The following is an 18,571-nucleotide window of genomic DNA, read 5'->3' as shown; positions in this document are numbered from 1 at the left end:
CCATCACCACCACCAACATTGTGGGGGCCAAGGCGGCCTCAGCATCCAGATGGGTCCTGTTTCCCTCAATGATGGTCCTGTTGCAATTTCATTTCACTGGCCTGCCTGCCTCCCTTGAGGGTCATGTAAACATTTCCAGAAGGATGCAGATAAAAAAATAAATAAAAGAAGATCTTACGTAAACACTAGATGGCTAGGGACCAGGAGATATTAATAGTTTATTAGGGCTTTTAAATTACCCCAAAGCTCAGCTAAAGGAAAGAAGAAATTTGCTTTAATTTTAACCTCTGTAAATGATGCTAGGGTTAGTAATAGGATAGAACCAGGCATCTCAGGAGACACACGATATCATGAAGAGCGCAGGAAGGGCAAAGAGGGAAGCTGCAGAGATCTGACTGTGGTGACCTTCCCGGCCAGTGAGGATGGTGGGGGGGTGCCCCTTCTATAAATTAAGAGAAGCTGAAGAATGGTACAGATCAGAGAGTACCGCCTCACCGTGGCCTTCAGGCACCGTGTGATCTGGCCCCTTTTGTTCCCCAGCCTCATCTGGAGCATTTCTCCCTGGTTGATTGTGATCTCATTGCGCTGCTTTGTGTTCCTAGGAAGGCATCAAACTCTTTCCTACAGCAGGATCTTTACATGTTCTTTCTTCACTTTGGAGAGCTTTCCGTGGGCATTTTGCTTAGATCACTCCTTCTTATCCCTTCATGCCTAAGCTTAAATCTCACCTTCTCAGAGAGGCCTTCCCTGATTACCCGTTTAGAGGGAGTGACCCTAGTGATTTCCCATTAGAGCAGCCCGTTAATTGCTATAAGCACATCTGCCATAACTAGCCCTTATTTTACGTGCTTGGCTATTTGCTTTCTGTCCGCGTCACTGGAGTGTAGGCTCCAAGAGCTTACAAGATCAGAAAGTGCTCAAAAACATTTCTTGAACAAATCATTGGACCAAATTTCCTTTTTGGAAGTAAACAGAGTCTCAGGATGGAGGCACATTTGGCTCCAGTTCATAGCTCCCTTGGGGAAGGGGGTTCATAACAGAGCTTCTCGCGCCTTCTTTCCTGGAAACTTATTGTACTACCTAAGAGTATACTCTGCTTCCTTTAGCTTTCACTGGCCAAAGTCCAGTTTGTTTTAAATCCAATAATCAACAGGTTAAAAGATCCTTAATCACTTTGTGAGGCCAGGATGCTTTTCATTTCTCTTAGATCAATGGTTCTTACATGTGAAAATGTGTAAGAATCCCCCAGTGGGCTTATTGAAACATAGATCCCTAGGCCCCACCCCCAGAGTTTCTGATTCAGTAGATCTGAGAAATTGCCCAAGAATATCCATCTCTAACAAGTTCCCAAATGATACTAATGCCAGGGAGCACACTTTGAGAAGCACTGTCATAGATGCTGGAATCACCAGAGACATTGACAATCAAGTGTCTGAGAGAAAGGAAGCAGCAGGGGCCTGGTGATGTCCAGGGAGGAGGAGTGTTTGTAGGTATCACAGCTGCTGGAGTCTTCTGGGCAAGACTTTTGAGTTAAAGTAGCCCACTTGGCCAGATGGTCCACCCTTCATCCCCATGATATCTTTATTTTATAAAAAGCCAACAAGCCAATCAACCTACTAATTCCAATGTTGAGAAATATTGTCACAAAAGAATGACCAACTATCTCAGTTTGCCCGGGATTAAGGGGTGTTACAAACTGAATGTTTGTGTCCCCCCCAAATTCATATGTTGAAACCCTAACTGCTATTGTGATGGTATTAGGAAGTGGAGTCTTTGGGAATAATCAGGTTTAGATTAGATCATGGCAGTAGGACCCTCATGATGGTTTTCTGCCCTAATAAGAAGTAGAAGACAGATCTCTCTCTCCATGGAAAGGCCAGGTGAGCACACAGGGACAAGACAGCTATCTACAGGCTAGGCAGAGAGCTCTCACTAGACACTGAATCTGCTGGTGACTTGATCTTGGACTTCCCAGCCCCAGAACTGTGAGAAATAAATGTCTGTTGTTTAAGCCACCCAGTCTATGGTATGCTGTTATAGCAGCCTGCGCCAAGACAAGAGGTTTCCCAGGACATAAGACTTTCAGTGCTGAAAAGTAGGAAAGTCTCAGGCCAACTGGGATGATTTGGTTCCCCGGTTCCAAGTCTCTTTGTCTCCAATAAAGACAATGCAGAAAAATATCTCTGGTATAATGTTTATTTAAATAGTAATCATAAAAAGGCTTTATACAAATCATATAAACACAGCTTGACATTGTTTCTTTTTTACATTGAAGAATCACAGTAAAAGCTCTCAAGTTCCCGTGATCTGGCTCAGCCAGCGAATGGTTGAATACCTTTAACTGCAAACCCTGGAAAAGTTAATCTTCTGTGTGACAGTTTAACTTTTCCCCTTGTTTTCTTGTCATTCATGCTCATTCCTTGGACCCTCATCCCTGTCACTACCCCATCCCCACCAGAGAGAAAGCAACCCTGTGGCCTTGTTGACCGCCTAGTCCAGGAGAGCATGGAGGTAATATGTCATTCAGTACAAGGCAAAAAGGAGATCAATACTGTGAGTTGGGTCTCCCAAAGGGAGATGGGTCAGCGAGCCTAACTGTAGATAAAGGTGACACCAAGGTGTCCCCTGGCCAAGTTAAAATTGGGCCCAGCTGTCTTTCTTTCTGTTTTACAACAGACCAGCCTCCAGTCTTAGTGAGGTAACTGCATGTAGCCCTGGGTACCCTGCTTCTGTTCAGCATTCAGGGCCCACTCAGGGCCTCAAATCAGCCAATAGTGAATATGGATATAGGACTTGTAGGGGGATGTGGGTTGAGTTGTACATAATTTATAGGTGAACTGCAGGCCTGAGACAGGGCTGGTCTTTGGGGAACTATAAATGGCCCACTGGGCATGAGAAGGCCAGGACCCCTGGAATAGGCTTTCGAACTTCTCTTCTTCTGCAGGCTACTTCTGGAAATCCCTAGGACTTACCAGCTTTCTGAACACTGAGCTGCAAAAGAGGGTGAAGAGGAGGGTGGGCTAACTAAAAACTCATTTCTGCTGCATGCCCAGCTCAAGACGTGTCTGATGCTAAGCCCTGGGGCGTGACAGTTTTGCTTTGCACCTTTAACTACCACTATGCCAACAAGTGCCAAGATCAGCAGTTATACTCGGGGGCCCTAGGTCAAAGTCACAATACCACCACTGAGTCCCACGTGACCATTCACATACACAGTAGACACAGAGAACTCAAAGGCTCGCAAAGACAGACACACATATGAATAAATAGCTGTGGGTATGAACTCTCCCTCTCTGCATACAAAACACTGTGACATTACCATTTAAACTAGCATTTCCATAAATTGCCATTTAAAGGAACCAGCCAGTCCCATTCACCTTTCCCCTTTCACCTGGGTATGAGACAAATGAAATTGTGGGTGACCATAGCAGCAAAAATGGTCTAACATTTACCATTGATATGCAATAGGCTGGGCATACTGGCTGGGTTTCAAATGTATTTCCAGCACACAGGCAATCCTTAGGCATTAATACGAAATCAAGATTTGGATCTTGATGTGGACGATGTTATCCTTCACACAGATTCGTTCTGTTCCTGATGGCTCCCTTTCTAGAGCAGTTGAGAATCATCTAGGGCTATGACTACCACTCGGGTAGCAGGGCTCATTCCATTAGTAGGATCAGCTGTGAGATGGGAGAGCCAGGAATGGAGCCATTGGGGTTAGGGAAGGAGGAATGCCTTAAATTGTAAGATATTCACTGATTTCTACATAGAGGGAAAATACATTTTTCTTCATTTTTTCAAGGCACTTAATAAAAAACAAACTGGTATGTATATGTGTGTGTGAATAAGAACCTAAGTCTCTCTGGGGCTGAAGCACTATGGTCAGCATTTTGGTCCACAGGACTTGCAGACTTCTGGTTAGAATCTGTTCTTGTATATCCTAGCCCTGACTCTCCCGAGAGGCTGAAGCGGTGGCTGGAACCCAAAGGAGAAATCAGTGTTTACTGGCCCTTCCGAGAGACTAGTTCCTCACAGTGTCTCCGTCTACACTGCCCAGTCTTTGCCATCACATGATTACAGAGGTTGGCATCTCTTTCCTTCCCCACTGTTCTGCTTTCCATCCCATGGTCACTGGTTACCACAACTCACCAATGGAGAAAACACAACAGTAGCTTGTATTTTCCCCACTCCACCTCTGAGAATATCAAATGGTGCTATTTCCTGGGGCTTAGAGACCTGAACAGTGTGTGTGTGTGTGTGTGCACGTGTGTGCGTGCAGGCACACGTGTGTGCATGTGTATATCTATATGTTTTAAAATAACAAGGAGGAGGGAGGGAAAAGAAAAGGCAAAACCACCACCAGAGGCCCTGGAAGGGAAGACTCACAGCCACAAATCCTGGGTCTAGGTTTAATGAATGGCTCCTATTCACAAAGCACTTTAAGGCTCATCCGCTTCTAATGTGGAGGTGCATCTATGGATTTTGATGTGTAAAGTTTCCCTTTTCTGGTTTGTTTTAAATCACGTATAAGACAGAGCTGTTCATGCTGACCCTAAAATGGCAATTTTCCCCTGGATAAAAAAAGTTAAAGGCAACAACATCCTACTTAAATGCTAGGACTGGATACGGCAGCTTGTAGGGTTGGCTGGCAGAACCTAACCACAGCAAATCCCTGAAGTCATAAGACGATCAGAGGATGGGATAAGCTGGACGGCTTTTTTTTGAGTTTTATTTCTCAAGACAGAAAGGCTAAAAAGGCCCTTTGCTTTTCAAGTGTTGATTAGCAAGAGAAAGCAGCAAATAATTATCATTACGCTGCTTCCATCTGGAAAAGTCATGCTCCTCTTCTGCCTCTTTGAGTTGCTCACAGACCAAAGAAATAAAATAAAATATAATAATAATAATAACAAACTCACAAACGAAATAGAACTGTGACCCCAAAGAGATGAGCTCCTGTCTTTGTCCTAGCAGAGAACATGGCCCCGTTTCTGCAATGACTCAGCCACTGCGGTCCTAGGTGGGTAATAATCCCCTTCGCAGCTGCATCTCCCTTCCTCCCTCCACTCGCCTGCCTGTCCTGTCCATATCTTCAGTATTCTGGATCAGTTTGATCGAGATTATGGCATTCAGTTTCCAAAGGAAAAAAAACGTAATCTTCCCCTGTCCCTCTTGCTGGAATGAAACGTCAGATGTGATTCAGGTGTAATCTGTCATGCTTCGGAGCAGCACTTCTGGTGGTTCATCTTGACCTTGTGCTTGAGGCCGTCGTAGAGCTCAAAGTTGTAGTTCTCCAGCGTGGTGCAGCTGCGGGAACTCAGGCCTGAGTAGGAGCAGGTGCAGTAGAGCAGGAGCCCCGCGCAGGTGGCGCCCAGGAGGACGCCCAGTGAGCTCATGGCAATGATGGTGATGAGGATGGGATCTAGCGTGTAGAGCCAGCTCTTTTCTTTGTCAGCTGAGGGCACACCAGACCCCAAGGTTGGGGAAGAAGAGTTGCTCCAGTCCACCTCGTACTCATCTGTGGTTTAAACACATGAGAGATTGCAGGCACTGCTTATTTTGGGGTGAAATAACTGAGCCACCCCAGCTCTTCAGAGCACAGCAGGAAGCAGCAGGAACTCTAGAACCAGATGGCCTGAATTCAAAGCCTAGTCCTGCCATGTCCTAGCATGTAATTTGGGGCAAGTTATTAACCTCTCTGCCTCATTTCTCTCATCTGTGTAAAATGGGGATACTAATGAAATCTATCTCACTGAATTTTGGGGAGGATTAAATGAACTAATATTTGTAAAATGTTTACTGTATGCACACAGTAAGTACTGAGTATTTGATATTTAAATAATTTGACTTATATTAGGTAAGCTGAGATTTTGCAGAATCTTCATGGGGCCTTTGGAGCCCCTCAGAGACCCTGTGTTCCAGGCAGCCTTCTTTCTTTGCCACCCAATCCCTCACTTCCAACTGCTTCAAGTTAAATCAAAGGATAGGGTTGGACTATTTTCACATGACGAGCTTCCCAATTTAGCATTCCTGGCCATTTAGGCAGCACATCTTTTCTAGCCACTAGACCTCCCTTGACATGCATCTTATTTTACTGTTATCTTACTGCCTTAGATCGAGTGTCCCCTCAAAACTTGACCCCCACTGTGACAGTATTAAGAGGGTGGGAAATCCTATTATGGTGATTGAAAGGTGGGGCCTTGAAGAGGTGATAAGATTGTAGGACCATGCCATAGTGAATGGATTAATAACGGTGGTCAGGGGTGTGATTCTGAGGGCTTTAAAAAGAGAACACAGGAGCAGCTATCTCTCTCTCTCTGCTCAGCCACTTTTTGCCATATGAGACCCCTGGGTCACTGTCGCCACCACCAAGACCCTCACGAGATGTGCTCCCTGCACTGTGGACTTCCCAGCCTCTGAAACTGTAAGCAATACATCTCGTTTTCTTTATAAATTACCCAGTTCCAAGTACTTTGTTATAAGCAAAAGAAACAGACTAATATACTTACCAAGGTTGAATTGTGTCTCCCTAAACTCCAATTCACTTTGAAGTCCTAAACCCCAGAACCCCAGGCATGGGAGAGTGCCATGTGAACATGAAAATGGCCATCTACGAGCCAAGGAGAGAGACCTGGAACAGATCCTTCCTCACAGCCCTCAGAAGGAACCAAATTGTCCACACCTTGATCTTGGATTTCCAGCCTCCAGAACTGTGAGAACATACATTTCTGTTGTTCAAGCCAGTCCATGGTACTCTGTTATGGCAGCTCTAGCAAACTAATATACTTAAATTTCCATAGTGGCCAAGGCATGACCACATCCAGGGCTTGTTTTTTCTTTTTGGATCTCCTAATAATCCCATGAAGAAGGCAGGGTGATATTATAATTTTATTAATAGGTAAGGAAACTGAGGTTTAAAGAAATGAGGTGACTTGTTAACTCCACATCACAGACTTAGCAAGCCGTTAGCGTGGAAATGGGAATCAGGCTTTCTGCAGCCTCCTGCCTTGCTCTGTCTACTTCATCATAGTGCCTCTGCGCTTGATCTAGTGCAGCTTCTCCGTGTAGGTCAGTCGCACACTTTTGCCCTTAAAAGGAGTGTTGGACTGGGTTTTGCAGGGAGAGTCTGCAGTCAGTTAACAAGGTGCTGTTTGGGTTAGTCACTCCAGTTTCTATAACTACACACGAAGTTTTTGATTAAGGTCAGGTTAAAAGCAGCTGCTCTATAAACTGCTCTTCTTAAATGCATCAATCTTGGTCTAAAGTTGTTCTCTGAGTGGAATCTTGCTGTTGAGTCGCTTGGAGATCAGCTCTGGCACTCAGAGAAGCCCAGGGAGGGAAGAAATTACATCTACGTGTTTGCTCAGTGGCCCTCCAGTCAGGACTCTTGCTTCGGCCTTTTGAAGTATGTGTGTTTGAAGTGGAAAAATAGAGCTTGGAATAAATATGAAAATATGAGATGGGCAGCGTGAAAAAGAAACTAAATTTTGCAACAAGCTTCAACTTGATCTTGGATAGTGGGAGAAAGGTTCCCCCCAAGCCAGGGAACTGGAAACCACAGCGGGCCTGGGAGAATATTCACATTTGTGCACATTCACCCAGGCCCTTTTTGGGAGGAGGTCAAAGGTTCAAGCAGTGACACGTAAAGAGGAGCTTGCCTTTTACCTTTAAAGAATTTGTCCCGATTAGAAGTCTATGGATACAGAAAGTTGCTTAAAGTAGGGGAACTGTTTCACACCAGGCAGAGGGAACTCGATAAACCTTCTAAATCTCTAAATTTGTCCTTGACAGAGCAACTGACGGTTTCTTCATTTTTCTAGTTTTCTCCACTTTTATTTCTGACTGATAGTTCTAAATTCTGGCCCTCCAATATGCTGGGCATTATTTTTGTTGATATCTTTATAACCAAACTTAAATTTCATGATTATCTGTTAAATCATCGCAATACTCACCATCAATTTCATCTTCATATCCCTCTCTCCCATGTATTTCTGGGATGTCCACTGCAATAAAAAGGAAAACAGACAAACCTATTACAACACATTCTATCACCATGGCTAAAAGGCAGAGATGCACACTTTCTGAGAATACTTCCCAGTATTGCGGGCAGCTAGAGAACCACATCCACTTCTAGATCATTGAGTATAGACATTACTGGATTGTTTCTCCTTCAGATGATCTGATTTTTCTTTCAACAACCAGAAAACAGAACTAATAAGAAATGCCAGGTATTCAATGCCAAGTAAGCCCTGTCACTGTGTCTTTAAAGTGTCTGTCATTCATTACCAAACTAGACCTCGGTTTTATCTAAGCCACCTTTAACAGCATCTTATGCCCATCACCAGTCGCCACTAGTGTGATGTCCATTTGGTGTAGCACACCACTGCATCTCCTCGTGTGCACACATCTGAGTGGACACAGGTACCAGAATCCTTCTCTGGATTTCAAATGAACATATGGTAATTTAAGGGAGCCACATTTCATCATGATGTATGTTAACGTAAGAGTAGAACTGGAAAGAACACCATAACACCCGTCACCTTCACATATCTGTGCTAATACTGCTTGTCTCTCCTCTCCAGTCTGTTTTTTCTACTGGCATTCTTCATGGTTTAGAGACGGTCAAACATGGGCATCCAATCTGACTAGCCCAGGCTTGAGTAGAGCTAAGTTAATTTACTCTGAATTTTCTCCAGTATTGTCACTCTCATTTTCTTATTTATGACAATTTTTGGGGGGGTTATATAGGTCTCTCTTGTCACTATGCTGTCCATCATATAGAAATCAGAGCCGATGAAAATCACCTGCCTAAAATGGTAAACCATTAATGAAGAGAATCAAGTACATGACAGAGAGCAAGGTCTTAGCATTTCTTCCTATCTCACAAGCTACTTATGCCTTTCTGGGTTGTCAGCTCCAGATGGTCCTGGTGAATGCATGTGGCCCTTTAGGAGTTTTTTTCAACCCAAAGTCAAATGAACAACCTTGAGGTCAGCACTATAAATTAATATCCAAAAATCAAGACTTAAAATCAAAATCCCAAACAGCTAAAGTATCAAATGAGAGGGGAACAAAAGAATGTTATATCATCCTGAGCATGTCCCTCACCAGCACTACATCTTAGGGAAGATCTGCTTGACCATGATCTGAACTGAGGGTTGCTCCATCACTGTCACACTTCAGATTCAGTCTTTTCCTGAAGGCCATCGTTTTCATCATGTTAGAAGTCCTCCTCATGCCCGGCCAAGGTTCTAAAGCACATTCTCATCCTCTTGGTCACCAAAGGGATACACAGAACAACTTGCCAAGATCCCACTTGAAAGGATTGATGCCACGTGGCACTGATCCTCTGGAAATCCAGCCCATTCCTGGCATGTTTGTAGCACAGCACTGGCACCTGCAGGCCACGGCAGCTTCCCCACCTCCATGCCCATCCCCTGCGTTATTCTCCAGGCCCCCACAAAGCAGGCTGTGTCCTCGGAATGATGGCGTAAACACGACTCAAGGAGAGGCAGGTGGTGTCTGTCACAGGGATCAAAGCAAGCTTGTGAAAGTCAGAGGCTTTTTTTTTTTTAACCTATGAACAAACATGGAAGAAAACCATCACATGTCCAACAATTATTCATTTGATGAGATGCTCATATGTGTTAACAGCTGCATGGATGAAAGATGCAGAACATCGGATAAAAAGATGTGAATCGGCCTAAGATGAGAACTGTGGGGCCCCTGCTAGTGACTTTGGTGTGAAATTCTATTCTCGCCTTTAGGGATTTAGTTTCTGCCGAGGATGTGTTGAATTCTTGGAGGTGAGAATGCCATCTTGCTCCATCTCGCACCCTCAGGGAAGAAGTCTCGGGATACCATTGATCACGGGATGGAAAGGGGTGGATGTGGCACTGATCTTCAAGGAAAAAGTAAGAGGATGATAACGGCTATGAGAACATTTGATCGCAGGAGATCACAGCTTCTTGTCTCTGGAGGCAGAGGACTGGACAAGATTCCTAAGAATTGGTCCATTTCTAAGGTTTTATGAAATCAATAGCCCAGATGCAGCTGGGATTTCTGCACCTGGAGAATCGGAGGCTACTTAAGGTGAATAAGAACACTTTAGTGGCTTGACTTGGCTTTTTGTATAATCACTGCTCCCAGGAGTTTGGGTGAGTGGGAAGGGGTCGAAAAAAGGATAAGTTAATCAACATTTTCAAAAGCGCATCTGTTCACCAAGCTTAAAGAAAGAATGGCACACAGGGGAAAACACAAATAAAGGGAACATTTGTACAAAAAGCAATTTACTTTGATAGCAATTTTCTTTAGTCCCTTTGCTGATATTCTTGATATCTGGATTTGATTAAGAGCTTTTTCTCTCAAAAGCCTCCTGCCCTTCACAGGCCACTTTCCTTTTCTGCTGAGCCTGGTAGGCGAGCCTCAGCTGTGTCCTCAGGACGCTGGCAGGAAGGAATGTGGCTCCCCCACCCAGTCCCTCCAGTTCTGGCAAGGAAAAGGCAAGGTGGAGCAGAGTGGTCACCAAGAGGAAATCCAGGGGAAAGGTCCTGGCCCTGCTGTGGGGCGGGAGGGAGGACAACGAGCTAGGATCTCAAGGCACAGAGTGAGGTGCCTCTCTGGGAGTCAAAAATGGCAGGCACAGGATGGTGGAGCCAGCTGGAAAGTGAGAAGGGTAACAGGAGACAGCAGGAAAATGGGACCAGGGACTTTGAATTTTTTTTTTTCCCTAATGGAGAAAAACTTGGAGAGGACCTTGCAGGACTCTGTTTCAGTGGGTGGGTGAGTTTGTGAGTGTGAGAGGGGCTAAGGAGAGTGGAATGGGCCACACCTCTAGAACAACCCGCGTCAGGAATGGATCTGACCACCCACATCACTTCTACTTTTAACCTTCATGCTCACATGACCCCTGTGTGGGCTCAGTCTCAGGCCAGTCTGACTCCAAAGCCTGAATGCTGACTCTCCAATACTGTATTAGGGCCAGAGGGGACCACCAAGTCTGCATTCAAGTTCTCTGGGTGTGGGCAGGACACCGCAACTATCATCCTATCACTATGACCCACTGTAACAGAAGAAAGCACCTGCCTTGTCCCAGATCCCAGTTGGCTGGGTACACACTCTCTGGCTGTTTGCCTGGATCACTGGCTCATCTCTATGGTGGGAACTCGTGGGGACTTCTCATGAGTGTGAAGATGTGGCAATCTGAAATTTGGGGCTTCACAATTTCCATGATAGGCAGCACCCAGAAAGAGAAGGCTGAATTATATGGTTCTTCAAAGGGCAGTCATCATTAACCAACTACCCAACCAGTCAACCAACCACCACTTATTAAGAGGGTTTATCAGGTGCCCAGGAACCGTAGTGGGGACTTTGGAGAATAAAGATGTATGGGACCAGGTGTCAAGGCCCTACAGTGTGGCTGGGAAGTAAGGACTCACCCATGCCAAAAGAGCATAAAAGGACACGGGGCATTGTGGAGGGGACTCCAAGTGCTGCTGGAGTCCATGGTGGGGACTGGGCAAATGAGGCTAGATTCCTCCAGGAAGGAAAATGTGGGAGTGGGGAGGTTACTTTGTAACTGAGGCTGTTGTGAGGTGGGGATTAGGAGAGTTCTCTCTCCTTTATCTATGTGATTGATAGGGATGCTTTCAAACGTGGCACCTGAGCCTTTTTACCCACACACTCATCTCTTGGCTTTTAGCTTGTATTCATTTGTATCAGATCCACCAAGGAATTCAGAGAGATTGCCTTGCTCGGCTGCAAAACTTCCAGTCTATATTTATCTATGTGTGAGTCAGGCCTCTGTCCCCAGGGCCCCTTCACTAGCTGCTGCAGACCAGCACTGAAAAGCAGAGGTGGGCTCCTGAAGGCCTGGAAGGGAGTTTAGCAGAGTTTGAGTAATCAAATGGGCAGCTCATCCACTACTGCAAAAGAAATACAGCCCAAGTCAACAAAAACCTGGTCATTTTCACATTGAGATCAAAGTCTTGGGCTGAGTCCTCTAGTTTCCCCAGGTGTCCCCTCTCTTTGCAGCTCCGAGAGCAGAGTAGGTACGTGGTGCAGTGACTCAAGGTCTCACCCACCTCCTGCTGTCCTGATTTTTCCAAGTGAGGGACCATCGTGGCTAGTTATTAAAACACCACTGGACTATTGCAGGAGCTCTCTCTAGCCTAGGAGCGTCAAATACTCTGTAGTGTTCCTGTGGGTAAACTGCAACACTGCGGCACAAATGGTGAACAGCCCTACCCAGTCACGACCCGAACCTCCTCTAATGAAATGCGTTTCTCCCCGAGGGGTCTGGAACACTGCCTGGTGGTGTAAGACCACACAAGCTCTTCAGGGGAAACGCCCCACGACACTCCAACCTGCAGCTGGGAAATTCCCACTGAGCATGATTGAGGCACCAAGCAAGAATGCTGTGTCTTATGGTCCTTCCCATTTTCCCAGTCCTGCTAATGGGCAATCCAGGAACTGACAAAACGGGTAAACTGTGCCCCTAGTTTTAAGCCTCCCCCTTAACTGAGGCTGGGCTGATAAAACCTCGTGGAAGACCAGTCTTAGCATGTCCACTTAACCCAGCCTTGAAAGCAAGGATCGAAGAGACTCTTACACACAGGAAACCACTGAAATTCTTCATTTTCACAGGTACCAAGTGTCATCGCTTCTACTTTAAAGATGAAGAAATTGAGAAACGAGGGTAGAAAAATGCAATAAGCCATTGAATAGATCCGCAGTAGAAATGAGAGTAAGTCACAGATTTTCAACACCTTGTTTGGGGCCTGTGATTTATTTGGGATAAGATCTTGGCCACTTAGAGCCTTTTCTGAATTTGATTCCAGGTTCCTGAACCCCCTGAGCCAGCTAAATCACCAGACCGTTCAGATGGGAGCAGCCTTCAGCAAATTCTCTCAGCCATTCTGTTTAAATCCCAGCAGGAAATACAATACTGAGACCTCAATAAATGAGAAATAATGAAGGCCTAAGGAGATATTTCTTGGTGCTTCAAAATGTTTAATTCAGTTTAATATTCAGTATGGGCTGAAAGTACCCCCTTCCTACCACACTTAATTTCCCTAATTCGAGTCTGTTCATCCCCACTTTCAATCAGGAGCCAAAAGATCAGATGTTGATCTAGACATTGCCAAATCTTCTCTGTTAGAAAGCCGGGCTACTTGAGAGCGGTTCATCCCTTGCTGGGTTTGGCTTGAGTTTAGAAACACCACCAGAAGATCCTTTATCATGGGTTTTTATCTCTTGGGCTACAGCCCAATCTAGGCAAGGTCATAGAAAAAATATCCTTTGGAGTTTTTCAAATGGTTTTGAGCGTGAAAAGAAAAAGGGGGCTTGGTATTAGACTACTGGAAGAGTTTGATCTTGAATTTAGCCGTTATTTTATATTATTTTTAGTTAAATAACTTAGGAGGAATCACTAAAAAGGACTGGAAATACCTACTGCAAACAAGAAGGTTGTGAAATGACCTAATAATACCTTCAAGTGTGGACGCGGATGAGCAGCTGAGGCCAGAATGTCTCCACTGAGCCCCAACAATGTCATGGAAATAAGAAAAATGCAGCCAGAGAAATGTTTAGCCATAAAGATATTGCAGCCTGGAAAACCCAGCAATGGTGATGGGGGAAAATTCTGGAATCTCTTTTACCCTAAGTCTGAAAAAATCGGAGATCCTCTCCATCACTGTAAGTAGATATGTCAACAAGAAATTGGCTCTCTCTATTTCTTTTATTGGCTCCCTTCTCTCAGGGTATGAAGGTAGGAAAAACACAGACAATTTCAGGGAAAAAGTGTTGTTTTTCTCTCCCTCTGCATTCTAACTTTTTCCTGAGATGTTAGGGAAAAGAAATCTTACATCTTTATGTTTCAGAAACTTTTTGCCAGTGGGCTTCAACATTTCTCCTCTCCTCCAGTCCCAATATTTAAGAGGTGCATGTAGAAACACCGCTCAGGTGGAGTGGTTTTGGTATAGCCTTGGTCAAGTGAGAGGATGAGGTTGAATCAAAACTGCATCCACTCTCAATGTGAAAAGTGATGTCTTCTTAGAGATTGCCCCTCTTACTTTGTATGTTCTTGTAAAAAATTCTGTATACATGTATGTTATCAAGAGAATTTGCCATACTTAAAAGCTGGGCTCTTCTGAACACAAGAATGAATGACTCTGTGACAGGATTTTACAAGTACCTGTTCAAGAGATGATTTCCCCCAGTAGCTTACTGGTAGCCACAGAGTGTAATTACAACAGAACAATTCCTCTAGCTTTACATTTGGTCTCCTGTAAGAATGCAAGCACTTGGATTAAGTAACCAATTAAGCATTTGTATGAAGGAATCTTACCCATGTTTTTCCGGGAGAAGGCTTTGGTGAAGAGAGGGCAGAGAACGTGTAAAGATGCAAGAGGAAAAGAAAAGGGGCCATCAGGAGAGGTCAAGAAGCAGAAAGGGAAGGCTGGAGGCTGAAGATGAACTGCACCTGGCACGAAGCAGACAGGTGGTGACCAGGTCCTCCTTGGGGAAAGAAGAGGGGTCGGTGACCCTATCAGGAGTTGCAGAGCTGGAAAGTGATGATCGGCTTGTGGGCCCAGGGCTTCCCCTGGACACTGTTATTGGGCTCCCACTCTTGCTTTACAGTTGGCCGAGGCTCAGGAGGCACCTATTGGGCTCCTTTGACATACGCACATTGGACTCTGTCTAGGTCCTGGTCACCATGCTCTTACTCTCAATGCCAGTTGTTGGAACTGCCCTAGGGAAGAAATGGGGAAGCCCACACTAGCCCCTGAAATCTTTATGCCCCTAGTCCCAGACTGTTGGTGGCAATAAAGGGACAAAAAGGTTTTTTGACTGTGCTAAACTGAAGCCTCAATAACCAGCAGGCTGGCTGAGAATAGGACTTTGGTCAAGGCCACCTCCAGCTCAAAGATCTGTCCACACTCCCATCATTACTGGAGCTGGCTGCTTCTAACAAGTTGCAGAGAACTCTAGTCCAGACATCCTGTTAATGAGTCCTGCTGCCGGAGAAAGAAATTGCTATTGTTGAAAGCCAAGGCATGGCATACTGTCATTCCCGTTCTGGATCAGAGCCTTTGCTTTCGGAATGTTAGTTAATGATATTAAAAGGGTTCAATTTTGCATTATTCAGAGAAGACAAAACAAGGTATTGTGTGTGCGCGTGTGTGCATGCGCATTAACATCTCTAGTTCACTCAGACTTAGCAATCATGCTGCTCTCTTCCCCGAATTATACACTCAAGCCCCATGTCCAAGAGGCAGCAGCCCTAGATTTCTGGTAGATGAAAGGAAGCCCCCACAGCACATATATGGCCATAGATACTGTCCATTACTCTCAGAGTCAAAGTCACATTATTATGACCTTTTGTCTCAGCGCACAACACAAATCAAAGCTGCTCTCTTGTTCAAAATGGTCTTTCAGACGAACAGCTCTCTTGGCTTCTCCTCCACTCACCACTCCTTGCCGGAGCCATGCGGGGTTAGAAGCTTTGCCTACACATATACACATCCCACTAGAAAACAATCTCGTTGCCTGGTGTCTTCCCTTCGGTCACAGTAGCCCTGAACTTCCTCGGAAGGAAGCTGGATGCCTCCTTTTCAGCACAGAAGATGTGCTCCTCTCTGGGCCAGTGCGGGGCCCTGGGTCCCACAGCCCCAAGGATCTGAGACTTTCTCTTGGCATGTGGGTCTACCTGTGGCTGCTGGAATAGTTCAGTCTGCAGCACAAAACTGCGTACTGACCTTAAAGAATGTTTTTTACATGAATTTTTTAGTAGAAAACATAAATAAATAACAGCAAGGCACAACACAGTCACTCTTTGAAGAAACCGAGTGGAACTCATTAATCATGGAGAACAAGACTCTCTGCCTACTGAACCTGGGATAGAATTAACTCCCGTGCCATAGCCACCACAGCTCTCGTGAGCTGCCACTTAGAGTCAGGCCCATATTCTCCACAAGCTGGCAGTTTAAAAAAAAGTACCAGAGAAACACTCCCTGAGTTTAAAATTTCCTTCAGCTAAAACCGCTCAAAGTCTTCTCTTGCAAGCACTATGCCCACTTAGAGAAAGAGAGATTGTCACGGAGATTGTAGCTTATGTGAATGTGGCAAGGGATCTATATCCAGGATGTTTACTAGTTTCTGTTACCCTCCCCAATGGGGACAGGTTCATTTAAAAACGTTAAACATCAGCCATTTGTAGTATCTATCGAAATGAAAACAGGCATGCCATCTGACCCAGAAATTCTATCCCAGAGAAACATGTGCCCAAAGAGGCAACTTCAAGGATGTTCATTACAGTATTGTTTATAATAGTAAAAACAACAAAAACAAAAACCAAACAAACAAACAAAAAAAACTAGACACAACCTGAATGCCCACGGTAGGGGAGCAGTTAATAAACATGGCATATTGACACAATATGGAATACTATGTCACAGCTAAACAGAAGTGAGTAAATCTGTCATTGTTTACTGAATTATCTTCAAGGTGTTGTCAAATGAAAAGAAGCAACTTGTCAAATAAAGTGAGCAAACACTATGGTACCACTTCCATAAAATAAAACACTGAAACCAAACCACATAAATCCATGTGAACAGGTATGTTTCTGAAGGTAAAAAACAGGGCCTGGAAATATATTCATCATACCATCTCTTGTGATTACCTCTGAGAAGGAGAGTGGGACTGGTCAACAATGAAATGAACTTTTGCTTTTTATATATTATTACTCTTGGAGAATGTAGTCATGTATAACTTCTGAGTTAAAAAAAAGAAATAAACCAGCCAGTTACTATCCTAAAAGTTATTCAAACAACCTTCTGCAGGATCAGTAACCTCTGGCAATGAGCTTCCAAGAAAAGGTGTTTTCTCACCCCCAATCAATCCTCCTCCAGTTCCTCTCCTGCTCACCCTTCAAATGGTCTTTCCTAATTTTTGGTCCAATGCCTGTGGGACTTTACTCTTTTGGGCTCTCAGAGGTCAGCGACAGAAAAGCCCAAGAACAATTATTTTACCCAGAAAAGAGATGTTTCTGGGTCTCCTGCCTATTGGACTTGGAGCAAGGATGGTTTCTGCTGGTTGCCCTGAAGCACCTAGATTCTCCATTTTTCCACGCCTCACTAACGGGGTTTTGCCTTTTGGTGATTTTCCAAATCTTTGATCTCTTCAGTGCTTAGGTTTAGAGCCAAGCAGAACTCCTCCAAGGTTTCTGATTGTATCTAACTTCTATACGTACTTCAGTGCACCTGATCTATGTCAGGCTTAATTAAATCCTATGCTATTGCTAGCTTCTGCGTTATTTATATAAGGAGATTCTTCTCCCTGCTGGTTGTTAGGTCGTCAGCTGGTGTTTCCCTCTCCCCTCCTTTTTCTCTGGTTGCATTTGTTTTGTGTTTTCTTTGGGCTGTCACTGAAGTGGATGAAAGGCAAATTACAGCTGTGAGAGCCCCAGTGATCTGCTCAATTAAAGAGAAAAAACAAGCCTACACCTACAGATCCGCAGTTTGGCTCAGATGTGTAGCCCACAATGCAGACAAATCAAAACTTCAGAATGAAGCCTTTTTCATCACAGATGACAGAAAGGCCACAGTGTTTGTGCAAAACAACTGCAGAGTCCATGAGGAGGGGTGAGGAAAACAAACACCGTGTCACATCAGCTTGGCTGAGCTCCGATTATCCGGGCTAGGAGGGCAGTTGATGCAACAATGCAAATTTAAACCATCATAAAGGGGCAGGTAGGAGCAGAAACAGACCCTACAGACATCTGGTATTTATGAGCCATGGAAACACAATTTCTTAACACCTATGCTGGGGCTTAGTCTGAAATACCACACTGAGGAATGTTTAATGGTAACGGTGCTATGTGCAATGTCTGAGAATAGAGTCCTAACAATCTTTGACCTTTTGCGGGAGAGAGAATACCCTTAAAATAAGTCTTGGGACTAGAACCAAGGTGGGAAAATTTCCAAACATAGCTCCCAAACCAGTAATGCTAACGAAGCATAAGTGATGGCTAATTTAATTCAGTCTGGCAAATTTGGTCCCAGATCAGCCCAGGAAAATATTGACTGAGCCTGGATCTTTGCTTGGAATAAACACTTTGAGATGCTTTCATTTCTTCCTTTACTAATGGAAACAAATAACTTTAAGGAAAGCCAAATGTTATTTCAACAAAATGGGTAACTGTGCTTGTCATTGGAGGAACCAACAATTCTCTAATCATAGACATTCTACTCTATTCTGCAGAGGACAGATAGTGACATCTATACTGAACCATCTGTACTAACAGCTTCTTGTAAGATCTGAAAACCAGAAGACTGTCTCCTTTTACCGGCACTTGGACAGGTTTTACAGCTGTAAAATGTACTCCTTCCTAGATCTAGGTTTGGAGAGGAAGAAGAGCAATACCCTCACAGAAATAGGGTCTTCCAGACATGCTCCTTTTCTCAGGACCTTTAAGGATGGTTCTTAGACCCTGGAGGACAGCTCCCGGGTTGACAGAAGGCTCCTGATACATACCATGCATGGGAAATAGTGGAAAATTCTTCCATGACCT

General features: G+C 44.6%; 1 protein-coding gene across 1 annotated transcript in view; it reads right to left on the bottom strand.

Moving 5' to 3' along the window:
- Positions 1 to 3,423: 3,423 nt before the first annotated feature.
- The window catches only part of NRP2 (neuropilin 2), a 114,408-nt gene continuing 99,260 nt past the window's right edge, over positions 3,424 to 18,571 (bottom strand). The window contains exons 16-17 of the mRNA XM_063095111.1: positions 7,953 to 8,003; positions 3,424 to 5,518 (exon numbers count right to left, since the gene is read on the bottom strand). Coding sequence (XP_062951181.1) covers positions 5,214 to 5,518; positions 7,953 to 8,003 — 356 coding nt within the window. The 3' untranslated portion in view covers positions 3,424 to 5,213. The remainder of the gene's footprint in view (positions 5,519 to 7,952; positions 8,004 to 18,571) is intronic.

Source organism: Cynocephalus volans, chromosome 1 (assembly GCF_027409185.1).
Source record: "Cynocephalus volans isolate mCynVol1 chromosome 1, mCynVol1.pri, whole genome shotgun sequence".
NCBI lineage: Eukaryota > Metazoa > Chordata > Mammalia > Dermoptera > Cynocephalidae > Cynocephalus > Cynocephalus volans.
This window is presented reverse-complemented; position numbering and strand designations above follow the sequence as displayed.